The sequence below is a fragment of the Acomys russatus genome, chromosome 3, assembly GCF_903995435.1.
Source record: "Acomys russatus chromosome 3, mAcoRus1.1, whole genome shotgun sequence".
Taxonomy (NCBI): domain Eukaryota; kingdom Metazoa; phylum Chordata; class Mammalia; order Rodentia; family Muridae; genus Acomys; species Acomys russatus.
The window spans coordinates 56,645,896-56,661,665 of record NC_067139.1 but is presented as its reverse complement, the minus strand read 5'-3'; the positions used below and the strand labels follow the sequence as shown (position 1 = coordinate 56,661,665).

Sequence of the window (15,770 nt, the reverse complement as noted above, 5' to 3'; positions counted from 1 at the left end):
TCCAGCTTGCCTGCATCTTACAGCGTGCCTTGTACTTGGCCAAGATCATCATGAGAGGCCAGGCTGGGGACTTCTCATCTTCCTGTCTCAGTGTCCCAGTCCTAGGACAGTCCTAACTCCCCAGCCCACCCACCTCCAACTTTGAGACCTTATTTGAAGCTTCTTCCAGAGGCTATTAATATCAGAGCGATGTGCTCCTAATTAATCTATTTCTGGATACCACATCTATTTGGTTGGGCAAAACCAAGATGTCAAGGCACCTAATCATCACAAAATACAGTGTAAAACAAACCAAATTAGTGGGTACCAAGATTTCAATCACCCCCTAACCAACCAACCAAACCAAACCCTGGCTGACACAGGCTAACATATAAACAGGAGAACACTAATATTCAAAATGAAGAGCATCTAGAAAATTCTGTTCTCAGAGGCAGCAATTACTGCATCTTAGCCCATCTGCTAAAAATGCAGGCAAGTGGGAGATTCACTCCCTATTAACCTTAACCAGAGACATTTCCATCTAAATTAATCGTGACTACTTTTTATTGCATTGCAAATGTTATCCTTTATTTGGGGTGGTCAGGAATGCAACTGAGCAATTCCAGACCATGTTATCTTTTATGAACTGGCCTACGAGGTAGTTATCAAGGCCCCTTAAGAAAATACTGCTATACAAAAGTTCATGGGCAAAAAAAAAAAAAAAAAAAAAAAAAAAAGACATTAATTTCCATAACTAGATGTGTCCTGAAAAAAAAAAAAAAAAAAAAAAAAAAAAGGAGGAAATTGCTACACAGACAAAAGACAAAAACGTTGATGCTCAATGTGTATCAGAGCACAACTAGGCAATTACTCTGCACATATCATACAACCCTTTTCTTTACTGTGTTTGTGTGTGCATGCGCATGCCTGTCTATATGGGCGCATACATGATGCGGCAGGAGTCAGTCATTTCCTTCCCCCATGTTGGTTTCAGGAACCTACCACTGGTTGTCAGGCTCAGCAACAAGTGCCCTCACCCTCCAAGTCACCTCTCTGACTCCAGGCAACTCTTGGAAAATGATTTTTCATCTTTTCTTGTTGTTTTAAAAATAGTCAACTCTACTGGGCACAGTGGCACACGCCTTTAATCCCAGCACTTGGGAGGCAGAGGCAGGTGGATCACTATGAGTTCGAGATCAGCCTGGTCTACAAAGAGAGTCCAGGGCAGCCAAGGCTACACAGAGAAACCCTGTCTTGAAAAACAAACAAAAAAGAAAAAAGAAAAAGAAAAAGAAAAAAACAGCCAACTCTCAACATTTATACTGAGCACAGCCTGTGCTGAGAGCAATTCACAACTCGTTACAAACATTGACTCAGCTCTCACAGCCTGTAAAGTAAAAGTGAGCATTCCCGCTTCTCAGATGAAGAGACTGAGGCTTTGGGAAGCTAAGCGATTGTTCTAGGAATTCTGACCCTTGGAATGAAATCTAGAGCCAACTGAGGAATAACAACAGTAATTCCCTCAATGGCAACTTCCCTTCGGAACCTGTGGTGATTTATGGTTTATACTCAGACTGTACCTTGCCCTGCCAAGCTGTCAGCTTTTCTGATGGTTCTTATTCCTGGAGGACTGTCTCCCATGTCAAGTGCACTGAGGTCAAAGTCCAAGTGGCCCATGAAGACTCTACTGTTTCATGCTTCTCTGCCATCCCAGTTCTCTAGAACATTCATCTAGGGGAGAGTTAGACTTTAGCTAAGTCCTGACTCTACCACCTGCTAGCTAGGAAGCACACCGTTTTCATTCTTGGAGCCCCCTTTTCATGCACAACATGGGGCTTATAGTCATTCAACTATGACATAGGAAAATAAAATCCTCTGGTATTTATTCTATCCTGGGTGTTGTCACTTGCTCTCTCTTTTAGTTGGGGGACCTAGGTGAGACTCGGCATTTCTCCTGGGCTCCAGGTAAATCTACAGCCTGATCATGGCCTGCCAACATGCACACCCTATCTATCCTTGAATGCTTGCTATGACTCCTAGATAGCCACTCTCCTTCTGAGGGACTGTGTTCCATGAAGACAAACTGGCTTGCAGCCATCGCTATACAGGGACTTCCTAACACTTTAAGCCAAAGGACTCAGGCAGATAGAAGAAGAGACCAAACCATTTCTGCAGGATGATGGAAGCAGAAAGCAAAGCATCTTTACAGAGAATGGAAGCAGAGAGAAAATGTCCTTGCAGGATGATAGAAATAGTGTGATGCATCCCTGAAGGAAAATGGAAACAGAGGGAAAAGCATCCCTGTGTATGTGAGGGTTTGGAAGGGAAATCAAAACATACCTATAGGGGGATGTAAAGAGAGAGCAGAGTAACCACAAAGGAGGATGGAAATGGAGGGCATAGCATCCCTGCAGGAGGATGGAAACAGAGCCTGGCACTACTGTTGAGATGTCTGAATCCAATCAGGCTGTAATTGAGTGGAGCCTTTGCAGCTAATTTAACCAAAAGACTTCCAGTCTTCTTAGTTCAAATAACGTTGTGCTCCCCGGATTCACACTTTGAGTCCAATAGCTCAGGAAGTATGCAGTGCAAATGGGACAACAGCTCATATACAGAAAGCAGCATAGCCTGACACACTAAAGCAGTTGGTGAAAGGTGCCATCCACTGCTATGTTCCTCTACATGTGCATGTGACAGACAGGAGGACCTGGAATCCCTTAGAACCTTTCTGTGACTTCCAGTTACACCACATGTAAAATTACCAACATTTTTGTGAGCAATAAATGACAAAATTAAAAACAAAAGACATAACAATTTTTAAAGACAAAAACTGAGGTGTTCTTCACCTTAGCTTTATCTTAGTTTTGGTTATCATCTCATTCTTCAGACTTCAATCTAGCATCTGTGACAGACAAAAAAATTAAAATCCCAAACCTTGGACGTGACCTGCCAAGAGTTCTGAGGAAGCTATGGGCACAATTTAGCTAGCACCAACACAGAAGTGGGCTGGAGTTGGAAAGACAACTCAGCCCAAGTTGTGCTGTGGAGTCTAGATCAAGCGCCCATGCCAAGGGTAGTTAACTTGGAAGCACCACAGCGTGCTCGGCTAGAAAGCCTCCATGTGTGATGCGATACAGATTTTTCCTGGTATTCCTTCTTCAGAATAATTATTCATTTCTCTTTTGGTCAATTAAAAGGATGAACTATGAGTAGACACTGACATTATCTTCTTCTATCTCCAAGGAGGAGACTAATATATAAGTGCAGAAAGACACTAACTAATAAGCAGAATTTAACATGAACTCAGGCCAAGTTGAACTCAAATTGCTCTGTTTAAAGACAGGACTGGAGTAAATAAAAGTGCTTCAAAGCCAATGTCCTGTTTCAGCTTGAATGTTTTATTGAGCACACAGGGAGAGCTCCATTCTAAAGTAGGGATGGTTAATGAGGAGAAATTAGTGTTTTGGTCCATCGGTTACTTTCTGAGGTAAGGCTATCACCGAGAGATAACTATAGCCGCTATATTCACCGGGAAGACAAAATAACGATCGACTTTGGAGTCTTGGATTTGTAAACCGAGATCGGAGGAATGCATCTGAATGCCCTTTGTGATAACGACAGGCATGCTGTCCACCAACCGCATGGAACATAAATCCAGTTCCAAACAGCCTCTACTTGCCAAGCACGTAACTGCAGCCCTTACCTTTGAAGGTCAGACACAGGAAGGAAGAGCCTCCGTGGACCATTTCCAGGGTTTTCCACACTCAACTCTTCCTGACCATCATTTCAGAAATGATGCTTTCTACTGAGAAAGACTTATTGAATTCCCTAAGAATATCCCGTTAGTGCCGAACTCAGGGCAAACTCAAGCTCGCCATTCCCCGTGCCAAAATTCCTGCAGCACTGATGACAGCAGACCGTCCATCTCTACACATTTAGACTCTAAGCCTGGACTCACCTGCAAATGCTGCGAGTTGTCGGCCATGCTGTCTTCTCGCCGGCGGACTTCTTCTAATAACTGGGCATTTTTCTTCTTCTCCAGCTGCTGGTTGTGCTTGAGGTTGGCTACTTTCTTATTCTGGTCTTTCATGTGCCTGGGAAAAGCCAGCACAGTATGGTCACACTCGACTACAGGGAAGGCATGTGTTGTCATGACAAATCCAAGCAGTACTAAGTGCAGAATATCCTGGCACAGGCTAAGGAAAACACAGGGCTCTGAGAATCCTACATCTAGTCAAGCACAAGAGTGTGGGTACTGAGCATCCACAAATGGCAGGTGTCGGGATGGCACATGGGTGTCATAGGTGAGTGAGACAGGAGTAGCTTTCATTCTTATGGAGCAGTAAGCTCAGTGGGAAGGCAGACAGATACTAAAGAGATTCAACTTGGGTTTCCTAAAGTCGAAGGAAGTAAACAGTGCTGTGAGAGACGATGGCATGCACACATAGACAGACAAGTGGATGGAAGGAGATGGGTTTAGACACTGTGGCCAGGAAATGTCTCCAAAGCAGATCAAACGGGTCAACCAGGAGGGGCGCCTCAGGGAGAAAGACAGATGTTATACAAGACAGAAGAAACTTGATTTCAGGGAACTGGAAATGGAGGGGCTACAGCGACATTCCCTAGAGTAGAAGGGAAGTGAGGAAAGAGATCAACAGACTCCAAAGGCTGGATAGAGCAGGGCACATGAACCAGTGGTCTGTGATGCAGGTTTATTTATTTATTTATTTATTTATTTATTTATTTATTTATTTATTTGCTCCTGAGATTATAATTCACTACTTCAACTTTCAAAATAACAACCCGGAGTCTCTAATTGAACACATTGTTAACACATAGCTCAAAGTAATAGTTTGGCTAACTACAATGTTGCTCAATGCCCTAGTATTTGGGGGTAAAAGTTCACAGGATGCCAAATCCTTGCAGCATAAAGTGTCAAGATGGTAAAAAGGATAAATGATAGATTAAGTTAAAAAATGGGAATTATAGGCTTAATGTACATGCTTTTACCAGACATTTCATATATTTAGGCAGCCATGTCCAGAGTAGCTATTATAAATCTGATCCAACATGCAAGGAGGTAGGAGAGCAGCACCAAGGTCTGGGGATCAGGGACATGTAGAGGAGGCTAGGGAGTGAATCCTCAGCATCCATTCTAATCCCTTCAACCTCATCCTCAGAACTGCGAGGACAGCAACCACTGTGACTGAGCCCTGCCTCCCAAGACAGCAAACTGAGCAATATAAGAAAAAAAACCTGGATGATAAACAGCAAAACGTCAGACTGAAACATTACAAAAGCAGATGAAGGCAGCTCTCCACAAGCCACTCTTCCTTACAGAATGATGTACTCTCCTCCCTCCACTCCAGCAAAGTAACATGCAAGAGCATTAGCTTACCAATTTGGCTAGACTAGCTGACCAGCAAGGCCTAAAGACCCTACTGTCCCTACGTCTTCAGCCTGTGGAATGCAGGGATCCATCACTACAACTGCTTTAAAAAACAAACAAACAAACAAACAAACAAACATAAAAAAAACCAACAAAAACCACAGACGCTAGAGATCTGAACTCAGGTCCTCATGCTTGTACAGCAAGAAGTTTGCCAACAGAGCTACTCCATAGCCTGAGTTTTCTTAACTAGAGGGCATTTTCAAAGGAAAATATATTTTATACTAATGAATACTATTAAATAGAACCAATTGCTAAATGCCCCTGCCCCATGTACACACAAATAAAATAGAGTTCAGTAGTAAGTGTTTGCATTCTCTAGGTAATGTTTTTTTTTTATGGATACAACAATGTTTTTTAGGTAGATAGACAGACAGATGAAAGATAGATAGATAGATAGATAGATAGATAGATAGATAGATAGATAGATGATAGATGTAAGAAAGAGGAGGGAGGGGAGAGAGGGAGTTCAAGGTGTCAGGTCTACATGTCTTTTAGAATTTTTCTGCATTTAGAATGCAGATATAAATGAAGATATGACATCCTTCCTGTGACTGAAGTGAGGGACCCTCATCAACATTTTCACCTATTTCCCCAAACAGTGCTTTTATGAGAATGCAAAAGTGGACAAAAGAAAAGCTAGATTCCAAGTGGTGCTGTTTAGGATATGGGCCAATCAGGTAGGCTGGACCAGGTGATAAGAATGGACATCAGGTGTCCACATGACTGTCCCCAACAGCAAGCCCAGTATAGGCCTTCCCTGCAGAAATACAGTGATGTTCAATACATTTCTAGCAGTTGCACTTTCTTCTAATAGCCATGAAAACTTATAAGAAGGGAAATGTTTCCCTTCTGAGGTAGGAAGGAGGCAAGGAGTGACACAGGTTGCATGGGGAGAAGGTTGGCGGAGCTTCGGGTAGGAAAAAACTCTTCACTCAAGTGGCCCTCAAGGAAGACTGGTAGAAATGGTACCTGGGAAGACAGGTAAAGGGAATGCAGTGGGAAATGTAGCGAGCCTAGGTCCCTTGGCTAAGACATGGCATCTACACAGCTCAGTGGTGTCCAGGGACAGCAGGGCCACTGCGAGCTTTTCTGGGACACTTGTAGTTTCCAATAACAACAGAAAGTCCGCCAGGTTCCACATCTTCCCCACCTGCAGAAGAAGAGCTACATTGAATCAATCAAGGTGCTGAACTCAAACAGCTTTCCACTGTCTCTAATGTTTGGGAGGCAGGCTCTGAGGGGGTGCAGACTGCAACATTCTCTTGCTGAACTCTCTGAGAAAAATGCCATGTGTGTCTCTTTTCTAACTCCGACCCACTGGGCAACTCTGCAATTCTGTGAGATACAAATTACAGAATAAAGAGGTTGGAGAGACAGCTCAACACTTAAGCGCTCTTGTTATGCAATCATGAGGACTGGAATTTGGATCCCATCACCTACATAACAAGCTAGGTACCCCATGCACACCTATAACTCTAACTCTAAAGAGACAAAGGGCAGGGGGATGACTGGGGCTCTCTGGCTTCCAGTGTAGGCAAGCAAACACAGGCACCAGGTTCAGGGAGAGAACAGGCAGAGTGTGATACAGGTGGACACCAAACTCCTCTCCTGGCCTCTGGGTCCCCCAACAAACACGGCCAAACACACGCGTTAATAAATCTTTAACAATAATTAAATGACAACAAAAGGGATAAAAGGATGAATTGAAAAATATAATGGTATAGCCAGTCTCAATATTGAGGTTAAACCGGCTGGTCTCATAAAGGGTTGCAAGTGTTAAGGAGTTTGGATTTAATGTTTCCATTAGGTATGTAGGCCATCATTGTCTGAAACATCAGAAAGAATCTCAGAGAACATTGAAGCCTGTTCTGTAAAACAGAATTAGAAAGTGTTCTGTATGTCCCAGGAAGATCATGTGAGACTTAGACCTCCAGAATTACAGTGGAGAATGCTGGGCAGGAAGGATACCCACTCCTACAAAGGCAGAGATGTGTGCATTAGCATGTAAAAGAGAAAACCAAAACTTCTTTTGAAATCTAAGCAGAAGCACCAAGATGCCACTTTTTACCTGTCTACTCTAACAAAAACCTTTCAAAACTGGCACTATTGATGGGGAGGATGCAGAACCCTGCACTCTCCCGTGTGCTCAGGGGAGGAACAATTCACAAGAGCACATCTGAATTACTTTGGCAATATCCAAAGTACACAGACCTGATCATCAAGCAACCCCTTTTTTCTAGAAAGGAAGCTCACAAAAGCACTTTCACACAAACACAGTACACTTGCAAACCATTTTCACTGAACCACAGAAATGGAAATATGAACACTTTCACTTTTCTATTAGAAGGAAATTTACTAAAGAATTGAGTACATCAGTAGTATAGGATCCAGCTAGCTAAAAGATCAACATGAGATGAAAAACTTCTAAGACATCATAAACAGGCAAAACAGATATTAGGATGATATGTACAGTCTTGCTTATTTGTGAAAATATAAAGTCCATTTGGATACACACAAGCATTAATGGGAAGGTCTGGAAATCTCACACCAGTCTACTGCAATTGCTACTAACTACTGAAGAAGAAAACAAAACTATGGAAATGGGACTGGGAAAAAGGGAACTCCAATTCATAGTGTGTGTATGTGGTGTGTGTGTGTGTGTGTGTGTGTGTGTGTGTGTGGGTGGGTGGGTGTGTGTGTAATAAAATACATACAAGAAATGCACTGATAGGCATTTGACATTAAAGGCACAAATTAGTGACTTCTGAACAATCAAAACACGAGTATTGCCACCTCCAGCCAGGAAGTAACCACTAATCTAAGTTCTACTTAGCCAGCTGCTGAAAGAGCACACATATCTGTGTGTTTATGCATGTTCATTCCTTCTTATAGTAATATTGTGCTATCTGGAGAGTGCAACAATTTAATTAGTCTCTTCATTTTAATAGATAATTAGACTATGTAAATTATTTTGCTGTTATGAATGACTAAGTGTCCAGAAACTGTCTCTTACCAGGCTTTTGTGTAAATACACTTTCATCCTCTTTGATAGATAACTCAATGCATATTTAACCAGGAATGAAAAAAGGCACCCCTGTGCAAGCCCCTGTCTAGAGCCCGTGAATCTGCATTTTAAGTGTCTCTGTATTGCAGTGGTTTAAAGCATCATTTTTAGAACCAGCTTCTTCACATATGAAATGGGACTCACAACTGTATCTAACCCGAAGGTGATTTGTGAAGGTTCAATGAGTTAGATCAGGTGAAATGCTTAAAATAAGATTCCAGCATGTCTCCTCTGCTTAACTCTCAGCTTACAGTGAGAGTGTAATCGCGTCTTGAGAAATACTTCGCGTGTGTACTTAGTGTCTTAGATGCCACACATGACAAGTGTTGTGACCACCTCACATGGTGCATCACTTCGGGAGGTGCCTTTGTCACATGCTGGGACTCACTGGTCACACTCCTGGTGTACTACCCTAATAGCAGCACTGCAGTAAGAGGGCAAGCATGAGCAAGAGAAAGCACTGAAGTGATGCCCGTGTAGATGGCCACACACACAAGCACACACACATACACACACATGCACCCAAACACACAAGCACACCCACATACACACATGCACGCGCACACACACACAACACAAACACACATACACACACACACGCACACACATACACACTGGAGCAGCATTTTCTGACATTAAAAGCTTTTACTTTTAACCACCGAGATGATCCTACTTTTTGGATCTTGTAAATACTGCTAAGAATGTTAGCACAGTTATAAATTCTAGAGAGCTACCATAAATATTCTAAGGATATTCTCACAGCAATTAAAAAGGTGCTATATGTTGTAGCAGGATCATTCTACTGCAGATGCTTGATTCCTCTGTCCTCTCAGCAAAGATCCATGAGACAAGACAAGCTCTGAGTGAGGTCTGTGCTGGAGGCTGAGGTAGGTCTCTTGGCCTCTGCACACCTTGCAGCCTCACAACTGTTTGGCCATAGTTTGCTAATAGGTCACTTCTTAAGTCCTTGTCAAAACCCATGAGCAGATCCCAAGCCACCTCTCTACATTCTCTGACTCGGCGTCTCTCCTCACATCTTTCGTCTTCCTGCCACCTCCATGGTGCTTGGGGCTACCTAAGAGCCCAGAGACAAGACCACTTTCAGATACAGCACAAAATGCCAAGACATCTTGAAAAGGCAACTCATGTCCTTTGACAGGCCAGCATGCCATCCCCAGAGCCAGATAATACAGCCAAAGAGAGACAGATTTAAAAGGAGGGAGGCTAGCAGGGTATGGTGGTGCACGCCTGTAATCCCAGCATTCGGGAGGCAGAGGCAGGCAGATCTCTGTGAGTTCTGGGCCAGCCTGGTCTACAAAGTGACTCCAGGACAGCCAAGGCTATGCAGAGAAACCTTGTCTTGGAAAACCAAAAAAATTAAAAAAAATTAAAAATTTAAAAATTTAAAAAAGGAGAGAAGTTCATATTTAAAAGCTTGAGAAGTAGAGTTTCCCAAGGGAAAACAATATCTTTGCTTTCTACTTGCTAGTATCAAGTTCTTCTAGAAAACCTTCCTTGGATAAGATGGTACCAACAGGCAATTCCTGACTCAGCTCAGAGATGCCTGACTCATTCCAGACCAAGTAAATCAGTAGTCAGTATAGTAAGAAGCCCAAGACAAGATTTCCCACCATTCTCAATCAAAGCATCTCCTAAGAGGCCTACAACCTCGTCCAAGTTATTTTGCTAGAGAATGAGGGACATTAAACTTCCTAAGACTACACTCTGAAGACCGCGGCTGGCACTCAGTGAGTGCTCTGTATACCTCAGCCAGATTATTCTGCTCACTTCTTCTGCAGACTGTTTTCTCCTCTAGAGGCCTTCACCCTTGACCTTCCCACCCAAGCCAGGAAGACACAACAGGAGGTAGTCAGGATTGATGAGTGAAAGATCTCTTTTCCGTAGGCATTTCACTGAGAGGGTATTGGTGTTCCCTTTTGTTCTAACCCTGCAGAACCCTCCCTCCACCCAAAACGTAGTAGAATGCCACCCCAAATATAGACAGAAGCCAGTAACTCAGGGCTGCAAGCTAAGGAGAGATGCTGAGAGCCTGTTAGGGAGGGAACTGGAGATGGAGAAGGAAGAGAGCCTCTAGTGCCCTCCTCCAGGAACAGCATGGAATTAGTGTGCCACCATGGGACAGTCAAGTCTGTTCCTCACTCTCCAACATTCAGTGTTCAGGCCACGGGCATCTAATAAAAGGAGGCTCTTGTGAGCAAGCAGACCACACCCAGCTGTAGGGAAGTAGGATGACTAGCCATCTTGGCTCTTGTTTCTAACCTGCTGGCCTCCTGTTGGGTTACAGGAATTCAGTAAACACAGGCTGAAGATGACAGCTTTGGGATGGTGGTTTGTTTTTCTCATTGTTAAGCACTAAGTTGTCTCATTTTACATCACCCTTATGCTACCAGACTACATGGCTTGGCGTCTCAGCTCACAGGTGGAAGCAATTCCCCCTCAGGATTACCCAGCCCAGGGTGCTAAGGCTCCACATACCCCCTAGGGCCTTGATCCCCATCTCAGAACAAAGACTGCAGAAGAGCCAGCGAGACAAGACCCTTTTCCTCCCTCAGCTTTTCTGCAATGACACTTCAAACCACATCACTTCCTACCAGAAGGCCCAGAATGTCCTCCTTGCCTATTTAGTTTCTCTACTTGTGCTCCTTCCCCATTTTCGTTCTTAAATTCTTTGACAGTTTCACGCATGTATTAATATATAAATATTCAGCCATTCCCCCATTATTCTCTCTCATCCCTGCTCCTTCTTCCCAACAAAACCTCCCTGTCGTTTCATCCCTCTCTGCCTCTGTGTGTGTGTGTATGTGTGTGTGTGTGTGTGTGTGTATGTGTGTGTGTGTGTGTGTATGTGTGTATGTGTGTGTCTATCCTACTAAGTTTAACTATAATTGCTTGTATGAGCATAGACAAGAGGCTATTTATTGGAGTAATGGAACCTTTCTGTGGATACACCACTGAAGAAAACACTATTTTCCCCCAGCAGCCATTATCTCCTAATAGGGAGTTGTGAGGCCTCATAGGACCTTCCTTCCCCAATCATGATGAAATTTAAACAAGGAGGGAGGGAGGGAGACTATGACTATGAATATGAATATACCTTGCTTTCTCCCTTTCCTCCCCTCATTCCCCCAGACTCTGAGCCTAAAGGATGGGCAGGTCTTTCTTCCTTGCTAACACTCTCTGGAAATGTCCTCAAGACACACCAAGGGCAGGGGTGGTGCTTTGCTGATCACCAAGAGGCATTTTACTCTACCCAGACTGATGTGGCTAGCTATCATTAAACTAGACTCTTAGCCAAATAAATGTTTTTTCAATCCTAGACCACAGGAGAAGAGAAATGAGAATCACTGTCTGCTACTGACACAGGAGGATCATGGAATGCTCCTTGCTATAAAGATCACTTTAAAGATCTGCTGGAAATCCAAGAGTATGTAGGAAAGCCAACGAACCTGGGTATTGCTTTCCGAATTCAATCACTGCCGCAGCAAGGGCTCAAGGCAGTGAGATAGCATGTAATGTGCTGGGGATACAGGGCTAATGTCACCTACTTAACCTTCCTATGGCCTTACTAGGAAGGTCTGGTGTACCTGTTCCTTTCACAGATGAGGAAGCTGCCCAAAGTTGTGGAACTGATGATGTCAGAGCCTCAGTTAGTCCATCTCAGAAAATACTTCTTCTCATTTTGGTCCCTCAGGTCTACACTGCGCCAACTGTGTAGAGAGATTACTATAGCATTCTTTTCGATGGTATTCTGCACTCCTGGGCAGCTGTGGCAAGGTCTAGGAAGCAGCCAAGGAAAATCAAGACACAGTAGTGGGTCCAGGTCCTTTAAGCAACATTGAACTGGCCAAGATGACCCTGGGCATCAACTTGATGGAGTGTTAGAGAACTAGAAACAAATGAAGTGGCCATCCTAGAAGGTGAGCTATCCGCGGGGAGTGTCAGGATTCAAGGGAGAGAGCCTAAGAGTATGCACTTCACCATGGCAACAGTGTGATGGATAGAGGGCCACCCATGAAGCCAAAACAAAGCCAGCAAGTATCTGCAACGTTCCTGTCACTGCCTGTTCTCAATATGACCACCGTTCAAGTTACAAAGTCCTATGAATCAATCTCAGTAGTCAAACTGTTTTCTTCAATACACATTCTGAAATGTTACTGTCCTGAAGACTTGGATTCCTGTTGTGATTCAGAGACAACAAGTATGAGAATGGCAAAAACAAGTGACAATAAAATCAGAACTTCAACAACAAAAGTAGAAGAGAAAGACAACGCAGCAAGAATAATGCTTATGTTATTCAATGGTTCCTCTGAGGAAAGAGTACTAGGAAGCCTGAGGCAAACTCAAAACAAGGCAAGACCTAGGATAAAACCCTGCAATATTCTTACTTCCTATCTCCTTTGGATCACCATTTGCTTTTCAAACAACAACAACAACAACAACAAAATGAAATCTGAATGCTTGAAATCAAACATTCACATAATTGCCACAATTCCATGGAGCATTGTATCCTTCTAGAAGCCCATGCCTCTGCTGTTAGACACAGGCACATTAGGGCCAATTTGGTGGAGTGTCAGCTGTATTTACAGTTCGGGGTAATATAAAAACATATGGAAACTGTGAAAATTGACTCCCAGGAGGCTAATGTTAGAGGAAACCAACATTCCACAGTCTGGCCCGAGGTTGGGGCAATTTGCCCAAACAATATACAACCAGAGCAGCCTCCAAGAATAAGGGCACTTGGTGTGCGCAAGACCTGTTTTCACTGCATCCGATCTGGAACTGGCCTACAACAACTCAGACATAAAGTGGGGGTGAAGGTGGATTGCAATGTTACATGATGTTTTTTTTTCCAAATGGGAGTAGAGAAATAATGTGTCAGACTTCTGATTCTTCGCTATGAGAAATCAATTGAAAAAACGCTGTTAAATAATAAAACTTCTCTCTGTTTTCAGAAGTCAGAGCCCATATGCAGTGCTGTACTAAAGGCTATAAAAATATCTCTGCTGAATGAAATAACATTTTGACATGGAGGAAGCTTTTATTCCCACTCTACACATGAATAAATGGAGGCTTACAGTGGTGATTTGCATCACGTCATATGGTTTCTAAGTAGGGGACACAGAATGCAAGCCATTGTTTCTGGGATGCCAGAGACCACAGTCTTATCTGTTATACTACAGAAACAGTAAAAAACCGTATGAGATCTTGGCCACAAACTATGCAGAGCTTACTAACCAGGCCTAGACACTCACTTGGGAAAGTTAATCATTGTTTCCTCGATGGAGAAAGCAAAGTTCCAGTCTCAATATTCTTTGGAGCATTTGGTCCCACTGAGATGTGGCTTATTAGGCTCTCCTAAAAATAATCTAGACTGGTACTGAATTTGATATATTGAGACACAAAAAGTTACCATGAACCTATCGTCCCCAAATAGCATTTGGTTATGCCCTTACACCTTCTGTGGTTTGGTAGTACAGGCATGGGCCAAGCTGATTGAAACCAGGGTGTCATCTCAACTGTATCTCTCCCCTTTAGTCTTGATATAGAGAGAATAGAATTCTACGTCTTCCCATTTACTGGCACACTGCCTTCCCTGAAAGCTGTTTGCTGGCTGGAGGCTTCCCTTGGTCTGGAATAATGTACCAAGTGCCTTCCCATGTAGTTGTCTAGCCAAGCAGTCTACAATATGGCTGTGAAGTGTTTTTTTAATCCTCCAGTCTACTAATATGGAGCCTCATATAACGTCATGGGAATGACACACCAACACCTGTGTCATATGACGTACCTATACAAGAGAGTAGATACTGCCATCTTTGCTGTATTCTATCCTCTGGATGCAAGTCACAGACACTGCCCATATTCAAGCAGAGGAGGTCATAAGAGGGTATGAATACCAGGGGATATAGATCATAGAAACCTTGTCAGAATCCAGTCTCCCTGTACACTACCCAACTGAATTATTACTAACATGGAGATGGCCTGCTTCTGGCCTGTAGTATAGAAGCCATTAACTGCACATGACTAATGACTATATGAACATGGCTGTGCATCCATTGAACCAATTTTTAAATATTACTTAATTTAATGTTTAAATTTAAACAGTCAACAGAGTACTAGTGGCTACCACACTGGACAGCAGACTTGGGCATTAATTAATGCAGCAACTATATGTCGATTTTAAATCCTGGCTTTTGTACTCTTCTTTCAAAAAGTTTGTAATCTTTTTACTATTAATTTCAAACAATTCTTAGGGACTGCTTGCCTCAGTATTTGCTCAACAGAATTAATTTTTCATCATTCCAAACTTCTTCCAAACCATTTTCAACAATACAACCTAAAAAATCTTAAAGGCCCAAGTGGTGGCTGAAAGGGAATTACACTAATTTATGCATCTTTATGCTGCCCCAAGTATTTATCCCCATGGCAACACACTACAAAACAAATATCTGTTCTTTCCACTCTTCTTCACTTAACTCAAACCTCTTCACTTACTCAGATGTGAATGAGTAAAACACCACTTCCTCAGAGACAGCCTCAGCACAGCCAGCCATTTCCAACCGTCACCTCAGCATCACCGTTTTGGTGTGCCCTGCTTTTCCTAACGTGTGGTTTCCGGGCAGGCCTCTGGGATCACTAGTTCAAGATCTGCACATAACTACAGTCAAAAGTGTTCAAGGAGAGGAAAGAGGAGAACCGAAACCCTGTGAGTCCTGAGAGCACAAACAAGACATAAACAGGGCTTCTTTAGCACTGCAGGAGGATTCCTCAGAATGTTTAATATCATCAGCTACAGGGAAGATCCAGAAGGAGACAAAGCACAGTGTGTTCACTGCTTACTTGTCTAAAACAGCCTTTCCTTCCAGAGTCATCTGAGGTATCAAGTCTGAGATGTAGCTCTTTAGTTAGTTTCCCAAACTTGCCAGTTTATCTACGCCATAGGCTTGCCCCATCCACCACCATTAATAGTGCGGTCTATTTGAACTTTTTTTAAAAAACCTTTGTACCTTCAATACGTTTTTAATTTTGACTAAGCAAGACTATAGGAAATCACGTTTCATCTGAAAATAATGTCTTTCTATTAATATCAGAGTGTGCAATACATAAGTACTCATTAGAGGTATCATTAGACTGGCAATATGGCTCAGTGGTTTGCTTACTATACAAGCTTGAGGACCAGAGCTCCATCCATGGAGCCCGGATAAAGGCAGAAGGAAAGAACTCCCTGCAGAAAGTTGCTCTCTAACTTTCATATGC

General features: G+C 43.0%; 1 protein-coding gene across 4 annotated transcripts in view; it reads right to left on the bottom strand.

Moving 5' to 3' along the window:
* Positions 1–15,770, bottom strand: part of Erc2 (ELKS/RAB6-interacting/CAST family member 2) — a 925,224-nt gene that overhangs the window by 433,017 nt on the left and 476,437 nt on the right. For all 4 annotated transcript variants that reach the window (XM_051140768.1, XM_051140793.1, XM_051140783.1 and 1 more), the window contains exon 14: positions 3,938–4,073. In XM_051140768.1, the coding sequence (XP_050996725.1) occupies positions 3,938–4,073 (136 nt within the window). The remainder of the gene's footprint in view (positions 1–3,937; positions 4,074–15,770) is intronic.